Source organism: Pan troglodytes, chromosome 18 (genome assembly GCF_028858775.2).
Source record: "Pan troglodytes isolate AG18354 chromosome 18, NHGRI_mPanTro3-v2.0_pri, whole genome shotgun sequence".
NCBI classification, from domain to species: domain Eukaryota; kingdom Metazoa; phylum Chordata; class Mammalia; order Primates; family Hominidae; genus Pan; species Pan troglodytes.
In genome coordinates, this window is record NC_072416.2 from 37,591,239 (window position 1) to 37,612,425 (window position 21,187).

The 21,187-nt window shown below is 43.5% G+C and overlaps 1 protein-coding gene across 1 annotated transcript; it reads left to right on the top strand.

Moving 5' to 3' along the window:
- Nucleotides 1-3,237: 3,237 nt before the first annotated feature.
- On the top strand, nucleotides 3,238-9,224 carry LOC745451 (TP53-target gene 3 protein). The gene has a single exon (XM_054668345.2). The coding sequence runs from the start codon at nucleotides 8,774-8,776 to the stop codon at nucleotides 9,137-9,139; it is 366 nt and encodes a 121-aa protein (XP_054524320.1). The 5' UTR covers nucleotides 3,238-8,773; the 3' UTR covers nucleotides 9,140-9,224.
- Nucleotides 9,225-21,187: the final 11,963 nt, after the last annotated feature.

The window sequence follows — 21,187 nt, forward strand, 5'->3', positions numbered from 1 at the left end:
GCTATTCTTCCTCCTCAGCTTCCTGATGTGTTTCAATTACATGGATGAGCCACTGCACCTGGCCTCTTTATTGTTTTTCTGATATTTTTATGATTTGAAGGTAATTTTTGAAAAGGTTGATAAATATGTATCTCTTTAGAAAGTTTTTCACTATTAATGTAGTCAAAACCACATAAAATTTACCATCTTAAATATTTTAAGTACATAGTTAAATAATATTAAATATATTCACATTGTCATGCAACATATCTCTAGAATGTTTTTATGTTGCAAAACTAAAATTCAATAGCCATGAAACAACAACTACCCTTTTATCTCCTCCCCCGAGGCTCTGACTGATACTATTCTACTTTCTGTTTCTAAGAGTTTAACTATTTTAGATATTTAACTGGAATCACACAGTGTCCTTTTATGACTCATTTATTTTATTTACATAATGTCCTCCAGATTTATCCTTAGTGTAAAAATAATCAGATCTCCTGCTTTTAAAAAACTGGATAATATTCCATTATTTGTATATTCCAATTTGTCTTTATTCACTGATTCATTGAGGGACATTTGGGTTGCTTCCACCTATCAGCTGTTGTGAATAATGTTGTGCAATGAATATGGATATATAAATAACTCCTCGTTTGGCCATATATATGACAGTTTATTTCTGTGCTCTATTCTGTTCCATTTGTCTGTGTGTCTGCCTTTATGTCAGTACCAAATAGTTTGGTTACTGTAATTTTGTAATATATTATAAAGTCAAGGAGTGTGATGCCTCCAATATTATTTCTTTTTTTGAAGGTTGTTTGGCTCCTGAGAGTCACTTTAGATTCCATATAAGTTTTAGAGATGCTTTTTGTATTTCTGCCAAGTGAAATGACAGTTAAAATTTGATAGAGATCTCATTGAATCTGTAGATCATTTTGGGTAGTGTGGACATCTTCACAACATTGTCTTCCAACCCTTGAACGAGAGCATGCAGAAGAGTGTGTTGTTTAATTTCCACATATTTGTAGATTTTCCATATTTCTTCTGCTATTGATTTCTAATTTTATTCCCTTGTAATAAAAAATGATTGTAATATTTTAATCTTTTTTTTGAAACAGAGTTTTGCTCTGTTGCTCAGGCTGGAGCACAGCGGCTCAATCATGGCTAACCAGAGCCTCGATCTCCCAGGCTCAAGCAATCCTCCCCCGTCAGCCTCCTGAGTAGCTGGACGCACAGGCATGTGCCATTATGCCCAGATAATTTTTAAATTTTATATTTTCTAAAGAGAGGGTCCTTTATGTTGCCCAGGCTGGCGCCGAACTCCTAAACTCACTAATCCTCCCACCTCAGCCTCCCAAAATGCTGGAATTATAGGAATGAGCCACAATGCCTAGCCCATATTTTAACATTTTAAAATTTGGTAAAACTTGTTTTGTGTCCTAGTAGGTTATCTACTCAGGAGAATGTTTCATGACCTATTGGAAAAAGTGTGTATTCTGATATTGTTGTGTGAAGTGTTTTTTTTTTTTTTTTTCTTTTTTTTTCACTTCTATTTGTAGCCTACACGGACCTATTGGACTGAACAAAGCAGGGTGAATGCAGGAATAAAAGACAAGAGACAAAGGGGTTTATTTGGAAAAAGGTGTCAGGGGCACCTTGCCTCTAGTGGACAAGGTACCTGAGCTTTACACAGCCCTCCATATTTATTAGGTAAAAGAGATAGTGAGAAGAGGGGGGTGGTTTTCCACCAGCAGCTTGATTCACAGCTGACTTGAGAGACTACATTCTTAGAACAATAGGCACTGGATTTCTCAATAGATAACTTCAAGGAGCCTGGTGCCAGGGAATGAGGCCCTCAGCAAACCTTTTGGTGTCAGGGCAGTGTGAGTTTGCCCACATCCTGCATTCATGATAAACAGTTTGCTGTTTGATCATATAGCCTCCAGTGGAATGCTGAGTTGGTCACGTCCCATGGGCCTTCAGCTTCCTGAATCTATTCACTGTGATGAGTGTTTTCTATATGTCTGTTCGGTTTACAGAGTTTGCTACCAATAGTCGGATAATTATGTCTCTTACTATTTTTGCATAGCTATTTCTTTCTTCATCTGGGTCGATCTTAGCTTTATACATTTGGGAACCCCGATGTGAAGTGTACATATATTTATTATTAACACAGCTTCCCCAGTGAATCAACACTTGTATCATTATATACTATATTTGTCCTTTAATTCAGTATTGACTTAATGTGTATTTTGCATAATTATGACCCCTCTTGCTCTCATTTGATTGCAATTTTCCTAGAAGATATTTTTCGTACTTGCACTTTTAGCCTATCTGTGTGTTTAGATCTAAAGTGAGTTTCTTATAGACAGCAGAAAACAAATCGTTTTTTCTTTCAATCTCTAGCCAATTTACACATTTCTGTTGGAAATTTTACTCTATGTATATATTCATTTTAATTGTGAAAAGAATGGACTACTTCCATTTTGTTAATAGTTCTATTTGTTTCTTGTAGGTATTTTCTCCTCTTTTCTGCTCTTACTGCCTTCCTTTTTATTTAATTGATTTTTATAGTGACATATTTCTATTTAATTTGCCAAGGCCAAATTGCAAGATAAAAAGTTTGCCTTTAATCTAGTCTCTTGACATCAGATCAAGCCTATGGGCAGATCTAAACACATGAGGTTTCCCTCTTCTGGGGCCCCACTTTTTGGACTGCTGTATGATCTCTGGAGGATGGATGAGTCCACACCAAGCAGCAGTGGACAGCAGTGTTCTACCTGTGAACACTTGTTTCTTGTAGGCCCTACTGTCTCTCAGGGCACCACCTCTCTTATCCTTTAAACAGGAGTGATATTGGCAGAGAAGGGGCATTCACTCCTATCTGGCAGAAAAGGAGGATTCAGGCCCTTTAACCTCCCTAAGGTCAGAAAAGTCAGATCCCTCAGAGATGCACTTGCAATGTGGCAGCCACTGGGCACAGGGGTTACTGAGCAACTGTATTGTGCCCAGCATGAACTAAGATATGCTGGGGAGAAATACAAGAAAATATTTAAATATTTAGTTACATATACATATGTGCATAAAAATATATAATGCTGGGTTAAAGAAACATATGTCTATGTGTGTGTATGTATATATGTACACATATATATGTTTCTTTAATTATTTCATTCTGATTATATGTTAAAATATTTTGGATATATTGAGCTATGTTGTTAACATCAATTTCACTCATTTTTCTTTTTCTTTATGCTGCTACTAGCAAATTCTAATTGTCACATGTGGCTGACATTTTACTTCTATTGCACATTGGTGCAATAGAGGATTGCCTAATTTCAAAGCTCAGTTTGCTTCAAAAGCCAAGAGGCCAGAAAGATTGTAAAATCTAAAAATTAAAAATAATTGTAATTGGTTGGGCATGGTGGCTCATGCCTGTTATGCTAGCACTTTGGGAGGCCGAGGCAGGCAGATCACTTGACCTCGGTTCGAAACCAGCCTGGTCAACATGGTGCAACCATGTCTCTACTAAAAATACAAAAATTAGCTGGGCAACATGGTGGGTGCCTGTATCCCAGCTACCTGGGAGGCTGAGGCAGAAGAATCACTTGAACCTGGCAGGCGGAGGTTGCAGTGAGCCAATATCTCATCACTGTACTCGAGCCTAGGTGACAGAGTGAGACTCTGTCTCAAAAAAATGTAAATAAAAATAAAAATAATTGTTATTATTTTGTTTCTATTTTGAATAATACACACACACACCCCTCCCCCCTCACACACACACAAATAAGGCAGAGAAAGAAAGAGAGAATCTTGTTCTGTCACCCAGGCTGCAGTACAGTGGCCTGATCTCAGCTCACTGCAGCCTCTACCTCCCAGGCTTAAGTGACCCTCCCACCTCTGCCTCCCAAGTAGCTGGGACCACAGACACGTGTGACCATGCCTGGCGAATTTTTTCATTTTTTTGTAGAAAAGTTTTGATGTGGGGCCCTCACATTCTGTTGCCCAGGCGGGTCCCAAACGCCTGGATTCAAGAGCTCCTGTCCCCTCAGCCTATCAAAGTGCTGGTATTAAAGGTGAGATCCACTATGCCTGGCCACATATATACAATTTATAAATAAAAATAACCTTATATATAAGGTTAAATGCAAATATCCCACAGTGAAGGCCGGGCTTCAGCATAAGGAGGAAGTCCTGCCTGAAAAAGGCTGCGGCTTGGAACATTTTACCCTGTTGTCATCTGGCTACGAGTTGGCTCACATCTTCTCTCATTCAGAACCTGAAGGGGTGGGGCCTGGGGCCGTATTATCCAATCACTAGTGCTGGGGTAAAAACTGTCTTAAAACTATTATTTTAATGCTTAGCAATACTAATTTTTAGTGAGAAACTTAAGATTACTTAATTTAACATAACCAGACTTTAAGATTTTAAATTACTAAAAAAAAAAAAAGAAACTTAAAATGATGACAGAGTTACTTCCTCTAATGTTTTTTGGCGAGGGTTTCAAATAACTATGTCATATATTGAAACCTACAGTTCTATAAGCCCTACCCTTAAATCAAAACAACCCTGATGCTATTGTGAACAGGTACTTAGCATAAATCCTACCCTTGGGCAAATTTATATAGTGATTTCAATTGTCCTTCACATTCCCTTTCCTGTGATAAGTGTCTGGGTTTAGGGGGTCACAGTGTGAGGTTCCACCATCTTCAGCTATCTGAGACATAGCTTCTATTAATAAATGTTCCTCTTAAATGTTTCTTTCTGAGAAACTTGATTTGTCAGCCTAATTCTTCAAACTCTCAGCTCCTTTGGCCTTTAAAGGTAGGTTTATATATATACTCACAAGAAAACACCCTCATATATATAGTCTGTCAATTTCTCAAACATTGTTATGTGGTTCATGACTGTAATGTGTACCACATGTAGTTTTGTACATGAATAGTATATTTTTTATAGCTACTTTCTATTACACATCACTAAAATACATGTTCAGTAAGTGCTCACTTAACATCATTGATAGGTCCCTGGAAACTGACTTTAAGTGAAACAAAATACTATATGCCATGGAAAATTAACTCTTGTTTATATCAATTAGCCAATGGTAAAATTGGTTTTATTATATAGTACATTGTTTTACTTAAAGTCACAGTTTCTGAGAATCTATCAAAAAAGGGAGAACATACTGTCACTAGTGTTACAGTATATGGTACATTATAGCATTACACTATTATAGTATGTTATTGTAGTCTTAGCAATTGGTAGTATAATGTGTTTCAGTTTCTCCCAAGGTCACAGAATTATCCAGACCAACCAATAACAACCTCCTGTGGGAACCAGGTGCATCTCACCCTCTTGATACTGCAAAGCCTTCCCCAACACCCCCTGTTTGTTCTCTCTGCTCCCAAGTGCAATCCCTGTGTGGGTCTGTATACCTTACATAATTTCCTTCTTCCATGATTATATGTAACGAATAACTGCTGTCAATCTCATTTGTCCAATGATTGGTGCCATGGTTTTAACTGTTCCAGTAGTACAAGGGTGGTAATTTATCCCTCACCAATGGGGTAAAGGGGAGGCTAATCAAACAATTCACAATACAAACTGGATTAACCAACTATGACAGAGGACATCGGCTCAACTTTAACTGCTTTTGGCCTACTGATTTCATGATACATTAAAAGTCACCTCAGTCAGAGCCACCAGTTTCTGGTGGGCTTTTGCTTTGGTCTAAATAGCCATTTGTGGCCTTTATCATGAGTTGCCTTCCCTGACCACATTAAAGCACACTCATCACCTAGACATATATGGTCAGTTGACTCTGCTCCAGCCTGATGTGTCATCATATTTAGCCTTTGTTTGGCATGCCACTTGCCTTTCAAGGCAGTGAAAACACAGAACCTTAATCAGTGAGTACTTCAGTCCTGATTACCAAGAGTCAGGCTATATCCCTGTGGTCACTTCATCTGGTCTGCTTACCATTACTAAATGCCCGGGTAGTCATATGAACATTGCTTATTATTGCACACTCTCAGGAAAGGCCCAGGGACGGTTTTTTGTAAAATTGCAAAAAACAAAAAGGACTTTTACTTTGGAGAGAATTATGCACGTCACTCAGTTGCTTTAACAAGTGCTACTGTCATGGGAGCAAGAACAGTGACCTTGTCTTTCCTGAGCTGCCGCTTCCTTTGCTCCTGTCACATGCACTCTCACGATGAGGGGCTCATTCCTTGTGCCTTATGGTTCAGGCACTGATGAGAAATAAAAAAAAGAAAGATAACTTAATATTAGTCCCTCCCAAAACTTACTGGGTAATTCTCTCATCGTAAATCCCCTACTCATCGTGTAGGCTTTTAGCACTGCTGCTTACCAGTATGCTAAAGGTGCAGACTTAGGATCAGAAGTTTGATGAACTCAAACAAAAAAGACCACACTGCATATGGGTGCTAATCCCAGTGAAATGGAGTGGCAGTAAACACCTTCAACCAAAGAGAAAACAGATCACAAATAAACAAATAATGACACAACTCAAGAAACTAGAGGAGGGAGAACTTATCCCAACGTTCCCAGATAATAAAATTAGTAAAAAAATTCGGAGCAGAAATGAATACACTGAAGATTAGAAAAACAATAGAAAATGTAGAAAAAATGTAAGAGCTTGTTTTATGAAAACATCAAGTTGACATATCTTTAGCTAGACTAAGAAATAAATGCTTAAATAAATAAAATCAGAATTAAAGGGAAGACATTACAACTGGTAAAACAGAAATAAAAAAAGGTCATAAGACTGCTATGTACACAGACTCCTATGTACAATGATATCCCACCAAATGGGATAAGGGAGAAGACATGAATACATTTCTAGACATGTACCACCTACCAAGACTGAAGCACAAAGAAATAGAAAATATGAATAGATCAGTAATGGGTAAGGAGTTTAGATCTGATGACTTTGTTGCTGAATTTTACTAAACATTTAAAAAGAACCAAATCTTTGAAAAAATTGAAGGAGGAGGAATACTTCCAAACTCATTTTATGAAGCCAGCGTTACACTGATACAAAAACCAGAGATGGACATTACAAGAAAAACAATTACAGGCCAATATCCCTGATGAACATAGATGAAAAATCATCCACAAAGTAGTTGCAAATGAAATTCAAAAGCACTTTAAAAGGATCATTTATTATGATCAAGTTGGATTTATTCCTGGGATGCAATAATATTTTAATATGTGGAAATCAATAAATGCCATAGTCCTTATTTACACAACAAAAAGATTAAAAATCATGACTTTTTTATGCATGCCTAAAATTATTTTGACAAAATTTAAAATCCATTCCAAATAAAATCTATAACAAATTAGGTATAGAAAGAATATACCTCAAAATAAAGAGGTATGTTCTTTATAAGCTATAGGACAATCCCATGGTTAACATTATTGTCAATGGTGAAATTTTGGAATTATTTTTAAGATTTATTATAAGAAAAAGATGCCCACTCTCACTACTTCTTTCAACACCGTATTGGAAATCCTGCTCAGAATCTAAGACAAGAGAAAAAACAGCATTTAAATAAGAAACAACAAGTTCTTTTATTCATGGAGATTAACGCTCAGGTTTTTGCAGATTAGATTTAACAGCATGAAAACTGGTACCATCCAGGAATCAAAGGATACAGGACTTTAGGGCATCAATTATTAAGAGGCTATAGGAAAGCAGAAATGCTCCTGGATGTTTCCATTGTCTAGACACAAAATTTCAACAGACCAGCCCCAGGAAGTAAAGGCACATTCCTGACTACTGTTAGTTGATGAGCTTTTCACCAAAAGCAGAGATGTGAGACCTGGCAGGTTTCAAAGACCCCTCAAGTGCTCCATACCTTGAAATTCACTTCCACAAAGCTAGAACACCATCTGTTCCTAAGGGATCAGGTTATCGTCTATTTCTTTTAGGCACTGGCCAGTCAGGCTTTAGTGGACACGAAGCCAGTGATTTTTAGTGTAAAATGCCTAATCTATCATAATCTTTAGGTAGATATTTGGAGGCCTGCACACTTAAATGGGTTGGTGAAATGCCATACCAGACACATGGCTGGGAATTGGGTTTTTCTCCTCCGCTCTTAGCAGCACCTTTGTAACCCAGTGATTACCCCCCTCATGGCTCCACGGCCACATCCGCAAAAAGGGTACTGGTGAACGTGACATATTCACGAAGCCACAGCCCATGGTCACTCCCTGCAAAGCTCTGAACTTGCGCATTCCCAGGCCAGGCCGTGGTTGTCTTTCAAAGGCGGCTCAGCTTGTGCTTTGCTTGGAGAGAGCAGAGGGCAGCAGCACAGTGACAGCGTCTGGGACCTCAGACCAATTTCCACAGCCACTTACGAAAGCAGACGGCTCCATGGGCTGGAGGAGGTGGGACGCTCTGGAAAGAACTCGGGTGCGGGTGGGAAAGAAAATCGAGCTGAGCAGCGGGAAGTCGAAGTCGCGTGAGTGAGGACCAGACACTCCCGATTTAGGCAAAGGCGGGGTGCACTTCCCAACAACACATCCTCCTCACTGGCGAGACCAGGCCTGCCCTTCAAGTTCCTCTCCTGATTTAATCCCCTTGGCGAGGGTTTGGCATGAAATCAATGGCCAGCAAGCTTGGTAAACGAAGCCGCCTACACCGCCCTCCCCCTCCCTGCACGGCCGCGCCCCGCCTCCGCTGCTGTCTCAATCTGGGATTGTCCTCCTGTAGCCCCACCATCCACCGTGGGGAACGGTGGAGAGACTACAACTCCCCGTATGCACCGCGATGCGCGCCTCACCCTGCATCTCCCAGCCCGCAGCCAGCTGGCATCCTAGACCCTCTGCCCTACGACCAACAGCCGGGAGCGGACCAGACACCAGAACTCCCGGAACGGTTGAAGACCGTTCCGCTCCCTGTCCCGCCTTTCGCAGCCCAGCAGTTTCGCCCTGCGGAGAGGAGCCTTGCTGTTTCCAAATCTCTCCTGCTGAGGAGACATTGGAGCTAGGGCGGCTAGTTTCACCTGGTAATTGTGACACCCTGTCTCCTCGAGCTGCAGGCTTTTACGCTTGTCATGTTCGAAGTTTGATACCTTGCAGATCAACAAAGGGCCGGTGGCCTCTCACTGCCTCCGCGGCAGGGTTGTCAAGGTAACGCTCCTCAGACAAGCGTTGGGCGCGACCCGCCCCTTTTCTCACCCCGCCTCCTCCTCAGCCCCACCCTCCTTCGCTCCTCCTCTTGTCACTCCCTTTCAGACATGCGCAGTGCGGCCCGTCCCTAGGGCTGGGTTAAGGGTCGCGGATGTGGCAGTTCTCAGGCCTCTTGGGATCGCCTCAAGAAGCCCCCTCACGAGTGTCTCGATTTCCTGTCAGCCAACAAAGGGCCGTTCGCCTTTCATGGCCTCCACAGCAGCGTTGCCGTGGTAACGATCCTCCGCCGGACGTTGGCCGCACCGCGCCCCTATTCTTGCCCATCCTCAGCTCCGTGCAGGGCAGACGCACAAGAGCAGAATCTCCGTGGGACATCTCTCTGGAGCATCAATATTACTGCAGTATTTGGAAGAAACAAATTTAAATAAGTTCTAAGGTAAAGAATGGAACATTTAAGACAAGTCTGGAAAGTCATCTGCCTTTAATAACTGTCGTTTGTCCCTCACGTCAGACTTTCTCCAAGACAAAAACTCTAAGAACTTATTTCCATTCTTACAAATAGTAAAAATGATAAATCATATCAAGTCCATTGAAAGTCCTGCCTGCTACTTTCCTAAATCGCAATATGGCCTTGGTATGGTTTTATTTGTACTTTTGTGGGGGGTTCGTGGATCTTTAGATAAAAAAAAAAAAATAGGTTTTTGAACAATTTTTGCAAGTTTGCAGCTGTTAGTTATTGATTTATTTTTGCAACCCATCTAATTCTTCTGTCTCCTCTCCTCAGACTCAGTAATTCCATGGGTCTCTAAGGCTGTGTTTATTTTCTTTAAATTTTGTTGATTTACTTTTATACTCCATTTGATTTTTTCTATCTCTCACCTTTTCTCAGACTCAGTCATCCCACAGGTCTGTAAGGCTCTGTTCATTTTCTTTAAACTTCTTTTTTTTTCTGTCCTCAGATTGGATAAATTATATTGCTATGTCTCTGTTTCTGAACTATAGAAAAGCTCAAAATTATTATTTTTATTTCCCATTTTTTATATGGCTATTTTTTCTCTGCTGATGTTTCACATCTATTCATTTATGAGAGTATTTTCCTTTGCCCTCATGAGCGTGTTTATAATAGCTGCCTTCAAATTCTTGTCTGCCGTTTACATCTTGGATATCTTGGAGATGACTACTGCCTGCTTTTTATCTTGTGTATTTATTACATTTTCACGTGTCTTCATGCATCTCTTGAATTGGAAATTGTGCCCTGGGGACTCTATACAAGACTGGATTAAAAAGACTGGATTCTGTTTTGTCCCTGTGAAGAGTGTTGTTTTTAAAAGAGGGTGTTAAATGGGCTGGATTCTATCTTCAATACTTATCTCTCCTATGGAAGGCATAGCCAAAATATGCATTCAGTTTTTATATACACATATTTCATGTATGTATTGTATATAGAAGTGTTTCTATAATGATATATAATAATTTACCCAGGATTCATCATTTTTGTGTGAGAGTGTTAGTTCAGTTAGCTACTTCATCATTAGTGGAAGCCAGAACCTCAGTTTTGATTTTTGAGTGTAATATAAAAAATTACACAGTATGGATACTTTTACATCAATTTTTTAATGCGATATTATATTTGTGATATTTATGCTGTTACAGATATCTACAGTTTGTTCATTTAAAAAAGTCCTTTTTTTACATTGTGGTAAAATATACATAAAATTAACCATTTTAACAATTTTTAAAAGTGCAGGACAGAGGAATTAATCACACTCACATTGTTCTACAACCATCATCCACATTCATAGGGAAATTTGTTCATTTTGCAAAACTCAAACTCTGTTCCCATTACCTTCCTTTTGGCCTCTAGGAACTACTCTTCTACTTTGAGTTTCTATGAATGGAACTACTGTAAGTACCTCATATGAGTGGAATCATACAATGTAGTAAAGAAATCACGAGGAAGAATAATACACACTGTATAACATACTTATTAATTTAAATAAACACAGAGATCAGTAGTATATGGTGATTATAGAGAAAGATAGATAAAAAAGAAAAAGCAGTTAGAAGGGTGTGTAAAATTTATCACTATAGTGTCTCAAGTTTTAGAGCACGGAGGCCCCGGCCCCAGACACATTACTGGTCATGGTGAAGCTGGGAGACCAGTGCAGCTGTCTGACTCCCAAAGCCAACACTCAGGCCAAATGTCACTGAGCCCTGAGGCACTCTGCCCCTGCCAGCCCAGGCACTCAATGGCCCTGAGATTCACCATGGCCTGTTCTTGGTCTTGAGGGTGTTGCTGGCCTGCAGGAATAGGGGCCTATCTGACAAAACAAGTAGGAGCTTCAGAAAATAGTGGCAGCTGTGAGGCTACCAGGAGCCACACCTCAGGCTTCCCACTGCCTGCCCAGGGGTCCCCATGCAGCAAGGCCTAATGTTGACCAGGGAGCTATGGCCCCAGGTTCTCTGAAGCTGGCCACAGGATAGAGTCTTCTCCTAGTCTTTGCTAATCTGCTAGGCCCTCATCTTTTATTCTGACTGTGCAGCTTCATGCACTGGAACCAAACCCCAAATTCCTCCTCAGTCAGAAGATGACAATTACCTCTTGTCACTGAAGCAGCTGCACTTCCTGGAGGACTTTGATCTGGAGACAGAAGGAAGGGCAGGATTCTGACAGGTCCTGGGTGGAAGATGACAAAGGGAACTTGTGGGGGTGTGAGGGGGTAGGGACAATTTATAGGGCCTTTCTCTTAAGGGGTCCTACCCTCCCCTCCAATCCCATGTAGCCCCAACCTGTTCTCAGAGTTGGATATAAACAGTCCCTCCTCTAGGAGTTTATCATTGATTCTATTCCCCTAATCAAACCCTCCATTGGGATGGGTCTCCTGCTTCTCTGTGTATCAAACCTTCCGAATAAATCTAAGATGCAGAGGATGGAGCCAAGGAGTGTCTTCCTCAGGGTGGTGTCTGACTTTCACATCCCCACCCTCCCTCAAAGCGACAGCGCCAGCTGCTCACCTTCTTCCTTTATTAGTGTTGATTATATGTTCTTAGGAGGTAGACAGCCAAGATTCATGAGAAAGGCTTCCTGCCACAGGACTAGACCTCATCCCTTATACTTCTTATGCTGCACCACCACCAGGGCCACCAGGGTCAGAGCATGTGCATAAAACAGGACTTGGACCTTCATCAGGTTCTGGGCTCCACAGAAGGGACACTGAGGCTCAGTGACCTTTCTCCCTGATTCTCTGTGATGATAGACAGGGAGACAAAGGCCTTGGAAACAAAGAAGTTACTCAACAATTTAGGACCTGCCTGTCTTAGGAGGGGCCCAATTTCTCTCTTCCGCAATGGGTACCAGCTAAGGCAGAGACTGAGACTTAGCTCTGCAGCTTTACTACTCAAGGAACAGGAACTGGTGTCTTTGCTGGAGGCTCCGTCACTCATAGATAAGACGGAACTGACACTGCCATTTACAGGGGCATCTGGTAGGCTCTCAGGAAAGGGGTTTGCTGAGTGCTGCAGTCTCAGGATTCAGTCCAGGACTCTGTCCTCGCAAGCTTCAGGATCCTGGTCCCCACCCTGCCTGCCTGCCCCAGTCTCACTCACATCTATATAATCCTCTATGGCAATTTCCAGCATCTGCAGGTTGTTGAGAAGTGTGCCCGGGGCGGGGGGTGAGGGGGAGGGGAGTGGGGGCACAGCAGCCTGTGTTATCAAGGTGGTAGCAGTGATGAGCACCAATTCTCAGCTAACTGCACAAGACCTCTCCTTTGAACTCTCACCAACCTATTTCTCCTTGACCCCCGTACCCAAGTCTCTCACTCAGAGCATCCAAGGACCTTTCACCTCCTTGCCCAAAATCTTTCCCTCCTCTTTCCACAGCTGACCTCCAAAGATTTTAATAAGTCACAAAGTCAGATCATCCCCACCCTCACTCTTCGTCTAATCTACTCTGAGCCTAGCTCTCCCAGGCCCTTTCTCTAGTCTCTCTAATGAAGGCATTCCAAGCACTGTGGCCACAGGAGGGCAGGGCTGGAGGAGGAAGACACCCTGGTCTCTTGATGTGGAGAACTCCAGCTGGGAGGGAGGAGCCCTGTCCTTGACTCTCTGGAGCCCCTCCCTACCATAGGCCAATTCACCTGCTGCTGCAGCCCCATCTGGACTCTTTAAAAAGTTCCTACCTAGTAGAGTCAGAAACAGGGTCAGTGAGACTGTGCCTGTCTCACAGTTACACTCCAGCCCCAGCGACCTCAGATCTTGGATAACTGCCTGAGTCAGCTGGTGTAATGCTCCCACCAGCTCCAGTGAGCCCTGATTCTAGATTTACTCCCAGCTTTAACACTCACTGTGTGTGTAACCTTGGGCATGCAGCCAGGCCTTCCTGAAACTGTTTTTTCATCTAGGAAGTGTGATGAGAACAACACCTTCCTCACGGTACCTCCTGAGGACTCAGTTGCATGTGGCTATCACCATTGTTCTCACCATCATCCCTCTCAGGAAGAGGTGGGCACAAGAATTCTGAAGTTTCCTTCATCCTTTGCCCCTTATCATGACCCTGTGAGGCCTGCACAACAGGCTTTCTGCATTTTCCAGTTGAGGAGACAGGCCCAAAGAGGGTGTTGACTTGCCCAGGAGCCCACAGGAGAGGCTGGCTTCTCCTCCCACCTGAAGAGTCTGCCCTACCTGGCTTCACACCACACACCAGCACCATCACTGACCAGGGTCCCATCCTCTGGACTCTGGGATAGATGTTCACATCCCAATCCAGGCCCAGCTGTGGTGGAAAGAAACCTGGTATCTTGGGAGGCCTGGTTGAGCAGTGCCAGCTTGTCCCAGCTTCACTGGAATTGCTATCCCACAAATTGGGTTTGAGGCTATGAAGAAGACTTTACCTCTCCGATGATCCACCGAGAGAGATTCCCACACAGAGCTCTCTCTTTATCCACTCCCTGCAGTTGGCCTGCCAGTGAAATCACACCTGTGCAGTAGTCAGGCCTCCTGGCCCACCCACCAGCTGCCAGCCTCCAGTGTCTCTGATACCCATGGGTAATCATGCCTTCCTTGGCAAGGCTGCTGAGATTCAGAAGGACCTAAACAGATCTTTGGCTCAGATGGGTTGCTTCAGCCTTGTGTCCTTGGCCATCTTCCCTTGCCTTCCGAAGGTCCCTGCCAGCCTCACTGTACCAAGCCCTGACCCTAGTGGTCTCTCTGTGGGGACCACATCTCACCCACCCTCCATTGCCAGGGCTCCTGCTCAGCTCTTCTCACTTTCCCAGGACAAGCCTGGCTTCACAGACACATCTAGATCCAGTGCTTTTCTCTTTGTGGTGTTCAAAGAAAGAGTATTATTTTTTCTCTAACTTGACCTATAACCTACTTATTTTGAAGATATCCAGGCTGCAGGAGATCTCTACGCATCTACCCAGAAGGCATCAGCCCTTGCTTCAGTACCTTCTCATTCCACTCTGTCACTAAATGTTTATGACCTCAAGAAAATTTGAAGAAGCATAAGCAAGTGCAATTCCATTGGTACCAGGGCTGTAAGGGCAGGGCCAGATGGGTGAACCTCACTGGGGATAAATAGAAATTGTGTACAAGATGGACATTTCAAGGTTGGTTTCAAGAAACGCAGGGAAAACTAACTTTCATAGGTGACAGTATGCACAAGTTAAGCTTCCTAACAGCCACAAGTTCACAGGTTCTTCTAGCTAAATGTGGCAATGTGTGACAATGTCTGAATGGCCATAATACACATACATAGAGTAATTAATAGCATTCATTTTTGTACTAGAAATTGTGCATTTCAGCCACAAGTTTTTTATACATGATGGATAGTCCCACATTGCTTGAAGATTGGAAGAGAGAGCACTTTATGAAATGTCCTTTTGGACACATTTTCATTGACGTTTCTATGTCCCAAGAGGCAATGAGACAAGTCATGATAAACTGGCCTTGTCTTCTGGGGTTACACCTGAACTTCTTGGTGTCAGGACCGAGGAAATCAAGGACACAGATATGCCAAAGGTGAGGTTAGAGCAAAAGTTTAATGGGTGAGAAAAAGAGAACAGCTCTCTGCTGCAGAGAGGGATCCAGAAAAAAAGAGTTGCCATTCTGCAGTGAAATACAAGTGTTTTTATAGATGAGGTAGTGGGAGGGGGTATGTTATCCACATAGGGCATGAAAAACTGGTTAGGACCAGGTGTGTCATCTGCTTAGAGCATGAATCTCTGGCAGCTCACACCCCAACCTTTTATTATGCAGGCAGATTCTCAGCCTGAGCTACTCCAAGTTGCTTATCTCTTTTCTACTGTGCATATGCTACAAAGAGGGTTGGGGCCCCCCCATGTTGGATATGTCTGGCCCAAGGTGGTCATTTCTACCCATGCAGCTGCAGGCATCCCTGCCCACACAAGCTTCTGGCTTCCTTTTGTATGATTGCAGCCCAATTTTCCAGGCTGCTCTTTGTTAAAGAGAAGTGAATTCCTGGGTTGCTTTCTATTAGAAGGGACGTTCTGTTGAGAACTCTTTGCTCTACATCTGCTAGTTTCTTTCTACATCTGCTCTCAATGATAATTATTCAGTTTTAATGGGGTCCTGGGGGTGGGAACAGATAAATTTGAGACCACAAACTACCTTAGAATAAGAATTCACCCTTTAGTCAGCTTTAGTGTGAGTTGCACATCTATTATAATATTGGCTTCATGCACTACTGAATATAACAAGAAGGAAAAATGTGTACCTTTTAAAAATCTAGATGACAAATGGACTTTCCACAGATTCTTTGTGTGTTCCTGATTTAGAACTTGTTCATTCCACTGTAGTTTGTTTTCATTGAAATCACCAACTGATGAGGAAGCCTAGGCTGGCAAGCAGGACATGGTGGATTATTTCCAGGAAAGGTGTTTTTGTGGGGACCCTAAAGGGGCAGGCACTGCAGCCCACAGGAAAGCCTCAGCCATGATTCTCTGTGGCGCTGCCCTGGTGAGGTAAGGCAGCCATGCAAAGCTCTGATTCCCTGTCCTGAAGGGTGACATTGGCCAGGCAAGCCGCAGCCTTCAGGAAAAAAGGACAGACAAGGGAGTGCTTCATGTTCCAGCCTTGTCATGAGCTCCACTGGCAGCCTGCAGTGGGGCACAGCTTCTAGGTGCCTGGTCAGCTCTGGTCCTTCAGGAGGTGAAAATGACTTTTCTCCTGGATTCTCTGCCCTGTTGGCTGGGCCTGGGAAGGACTCAAGGTCTGCATGGCAGTTTCTGAGTCTCCAGCACCCAGCTGTCTCATTGTGATGATGACAGGGAGAATGGCCAGAAGTACCGGGGTGGGGAAAATGAAGAGCCAGCAGGAGAAGGCGAGCTTCCAGAAAGCCCCACCACAAATGCTTAGTGCCTGGGTGGGCACGGGGATTGCTGGGTGTTGCCTGGGAGCAAGTCCATAGGCCCTGCTGGAGATTGCCAAGATAACCACCCCCTGCCAGAGGTCACCAGGGATTGCCTGAAAACCTTCGGAAATGATGCATGCCCCTATTGCTCAAAAACTGGAAGAAGCTGCAGCCCCAGCAGGTTATCCAGGCCACTGAGTGGGGCAGCAGGCCTACACTGAGTGGACTCCTGCATTGGCAGTAGGCAGCTCTCCTGACCCATCCACCAGCTGTCTGCCTCCAGTGAGCAAGATCTTCAAGGCTGATCAGACCTCCAGTTGGCAGGGCTGATGAGATTCAGTGCGACCTGGTCAGATCTTTGGCCCAGATGAGCCACTTGAGTTTCAGTGTCCTGGGCCAACTTTCCTGGCCTTCAGAGGGCCCCTGCCAGCCTGAGTGAGCCAGGCTTGGCTGCATCTTCCTGGGAGCCCCATCTCACCTGCCCTCCATCCCCAGGGCTCCTGCTCAGCACTTCTTACTTTCCCAGGACAAGCCTGGCTCCAACAGACATCTCTAGATGCTGTGTTTCTCTTTGTGGTGAGCAAAGAAACAGAATGAGTTCCATTTTTTAATTTTTTTCTAATTTTACCTATAACTTATTTATTGTAAAAAGGTTTGGGCTGCAGGAGACCTGACCCACCCACGCAGGAGGCCTCAGTAGCCTCCCAATCCACCCTGTTACTAAATATTTCCACTCCTAACAATATAGGGGGAAGCAGGAGCAAGTGCAGTTTCACTGCACCAGTGCTGTGAGGATGGGGCCAGAAGGGTCCTGCCCAGTAGGATTCAATAGGAATTATATAGAAATAAACATCTCAATGTTTGTTTGGACGGATTGACATGGAGAAATTTAATTTTGATAGGTTCTAGTACACAGAAGTTAAGCTTCCTAACAGCCATGAGTTTACAGCTTCCTCTTTCTGAAATTGGCAGTGTTTTTTGATGTCCAAATTGCCACGATGTCCACACGTATTTACAATAGTTTATATTATTCATTTTGTATTACTAATTGTGCACTTTGGCCAACAGTGTTTCATACGTCATGGTTGGTTTCCAACCTTGCTTGAAAATTGGAAGTGACAGCCCTTTATGGAATGTTGCTTTTGACACTCTTCCATTTAAGGCTCTGTGTCCCCACAGTGCTACGAAGACAAATAGTCATCACTCTTCCATTTTGAGGGGGCCAGGGTAAGCAGATGCAATTTGAGAATACAAAGTACCTTGGAAACAGAATCATCTTTCAATCAGTTGTAGTGTGAATTTCATTTACATTAGAATAGCCTGTTCATGCAATCTTAAGATTTCAGGGAGGGACAATTGTCACCTTTGAAGAATCAAAGTGACCAACGGGCTTCCCTCAGTATTTTGTTTATTTGTTTCTGGAACTTAGTCATGCCATTGTAGATCGTTTCTTTTGGAATCACTGGGTGATGAGAAACCCCAGGCTGGAGAGCTGGACACCGTGGAGTCCCTGTGGGAGAAGTGTTATTAGGGTGGCCTAACTTGGAAGGCACTAGAGCCTGTGGGAAAGCAGCATCCAAGATTCTCTCTGGTGTGGCCGGGTGCTGGGTGAGGCAGCCAGCCCAACAGCTTATTCAGTGTCTGGAATGGTGACTCCCAGCCTGGGCATGGCTCCAGTTTCCAGGAAACAGGCACGGGCCAGGGAGCGCCTTACCTGTTTACTGCTGTGATGTGTGGGGCCTGTATCCGCCACTGGGCACCCCACCTCTTCAAGTGGAGTCCTGTGCATTCCTTTTGGAGGCTTCAAAAGACTTTCCTCTCTGACTCCCGGCGTCTTCACCTGGACACTGCAGGACCCCAGATCTGTGTGTTTCCCAAGTGTCTATAGCGCCAGGTGCCCCATTGTGACAGGGAAGATGACCAAATTAAGTGATTAGGGCCGTTTGAAAAAAAAGCAGGAGAGATGCTATATGGAGGAGGCTTGACATGACTGCCTCTAGCCTGTGGCTGCTGGTGCCATACGCAGGCAGGACTGGTCTCTGCCAGGGTGATGTGATCCGCTGTGCTGAAGATTCTCACCATTTCCTTCCTTTCCCCATCGGGGACACCTGGGTAACCAGCTGAAGCAGTAGTTCCCCATCCAGAACAGAGACTGCAGACCCTCGCATGGGCTCCAGCCTGCAGGACACATGCGTGAGCCTTGGAGGACCCCACATACCCAGGTGGTTGTGGGCTAGACCTGTGGCCTTCGCTGGGTTCTTGACTCATTCCTGGAGTGCGAGGGTTTTGTTCTTTTTTAACTGGAGGTGGCAGATGACTGTCCTTCTGGACTCCCTATATGCTCACCTGACCCCTGCGGGACCTGAGATCATTGAGGTTCCCAGGTCTTTATGGTATCATGCCCCCATTGTGACAACAAGGAGGATGACCAAAAGTATGCCGGTGGTTGAGGAAGAGAAAAAAGAGGAGTGGAGTTGCAGGGAGGAGGCTCGACAGGATCGCCTCCAGCCTGGGGCAGCTGGATTGGCGAGTCAGGGGCTGGCTCCTGCCTGGGCAAGACAATAAGCCATGATGAACAATGCCATTATCCTCCTTTTCAGTTGGGGGTACCTGGGCATATCTGAAAACCTTGAAAAAGTGTTTGCATTTTCAGAGCTTAAGAAAAGGAAGAAGCAGCAGCTACAGTGGGTTTTTCATGCCTTCCAGTGGCATTGAAGAACCTGCACTGAATGCCACCTGGAAAGCAGCCTGGACCTGCACCTTTGGGCCGGGGCACCCATGGGAGCTCAGCCCTTGCCGCCTCAACCCTTTTTGGATTCTTTTCTCCCCAGACTGTCCCAGAGTTCAGGTCTTCTCGTCTCTTGTCTGCCCAGTGAAGGTACAAGGGTGGAAAGGTGAGGGTGTGGAGTCAGGAGCCTTGTTCCAGTGCTGGGCATAGTGAGAAGTCAAAAGAGAGTTTATGATCTCGTTGTGCTTGAAGGGGAGAGGCCAAAGCCTAAGACATTCTGCCTTTTTAGGGGAATTACCTTTCAAGGCTTATTCGGTCTTCACTAGCCTTTACATCTGAGGATGAAGGAGTTGAGGCTCTGTTACGTGGATGTCTAAAGAGATCATAACTCTCACATTGAACGACACAGAGACTGATAGCTCTAGCACAGTACCTAGGTAATGTGACTCTCTTTTGCTACGTGTGCCCTTCCTACATAAGGAAATGTGACATACCACTGGGCCAAGCACCCAGGAAATGTGACTCTTCTGCCTGTGCCCTGCCTGTATTGGGCAGTGTTGTGACACATCTCAGAGCTGAGCACCTAGGTGATGTAACTCCTTTTTTGGGACCTGTCAATGGAAGGGATTGTGACATATGTTTGGCCAATCACCCAGATGATGTGACTCTCTTGCCTATAACTCAAATTGGGGAGAAATTACATCTTGACCATACTGAGATTTTATATTCATGCACATTAAATGTCTTTCTATTTATTAAGACCTTTTGTGATCTTTCATGGCTCTTTCATTAGAAATTTGTCGTTTTCATTGTATATAGATCTGTGTGTCACAAAGGTCTACATGACAAAACTGAGACAAAGACAAACTGATGGATTCTTCCAGTTTTTGTGGATGGCTCTGGGCTGGGGCATTCCTTTAACACATATGCAGACTGTTGAAAACTTTGCTTCAGTCTTCACTTTCTGCTGAGCTGAGCCTGAAGGTCAGCCAGTGCTGAAAATGGGGGTCTTCTTGGGTCTTTAAGAAAATGTGTTTTTTGTGGTTATGCACAGAGTGCTTTGTCAATTTGCCAGTATACCTGGGTGCTTTTTAATAGCCTAATTTGTAAAACAAAAAAAAAATCTCACGTTAGCTTTTTATTCTTGGCTTTATGTGACCTATTGTATGTGTCGTCTGTAATCTGTTCTCCAGGGGGCTGCTGGCTTTCAGTTTCCTTAGAATACTCCCAAGTAACTCGTGCCAATTTTTTAAACTGATTTTTTTCTGACTTAGAGAAAAAAGAGAGCCTTGTTTCAGACCTTTGGATAGCCCTAATACAGATTTTAATGTAACAACACAATACTTTGCAAGTAAGACCTCCTCTTTTCCCTCTGGAACCACTGAGCAGAGGCCCATACTGGCAACTCAGGATGTTGTTTTTAAGACTGCCATCAAGTAAGGGAAGGATTTGGGCAAGGACGTGTAAAAAGTCCACGAGGCTTTTCTCCTGTTCTTCATTGTTTTTCTTGATTTTGTATTTACATGGTTGCTGTACAACTCGATGGCTTTCAACAGGTTTTACAACATCGTTTCTGACAGTTCTGCTTGTTTTTCCCTGTTTCTGTGGAGGAGCAGGTGTTTGGAGCTGTACATTCTTGCCATTTTGCTGATTTTACTCTCTCTGGGCTCTCAGTTGTATTTCATTGATCTAAATAACTTTCCTTGCGTCGTTACTACACCATCTTGATTAAGGTTGCTTTGAGGCAAATTTTGAAGTTGTAATTTGTGAGTCCTCTTATTTGGCATCTTTTTAAAGATTTTTAAAGATATTCTTAGTCCCTTTTAATTTTATATGAATTTCAGCATCAGTGCTTCAGTTTTTACATGGTAGTCACCTTGAATTCTAATTGTACTGAATCTAATTGTACTGGATGTAGACTGTTTGGGGAGTTATTGTCATCATAATGT

Excerpts from the sequence above, each read along its gene's own strand:
- LOC745451 (XM_054668345.2), top strand. The coding sequence starts at position 8,774 with ATGCGCGCCTCACCCTGCATCTCCCAGCCCGCAGCCAGCTGGCATCCT.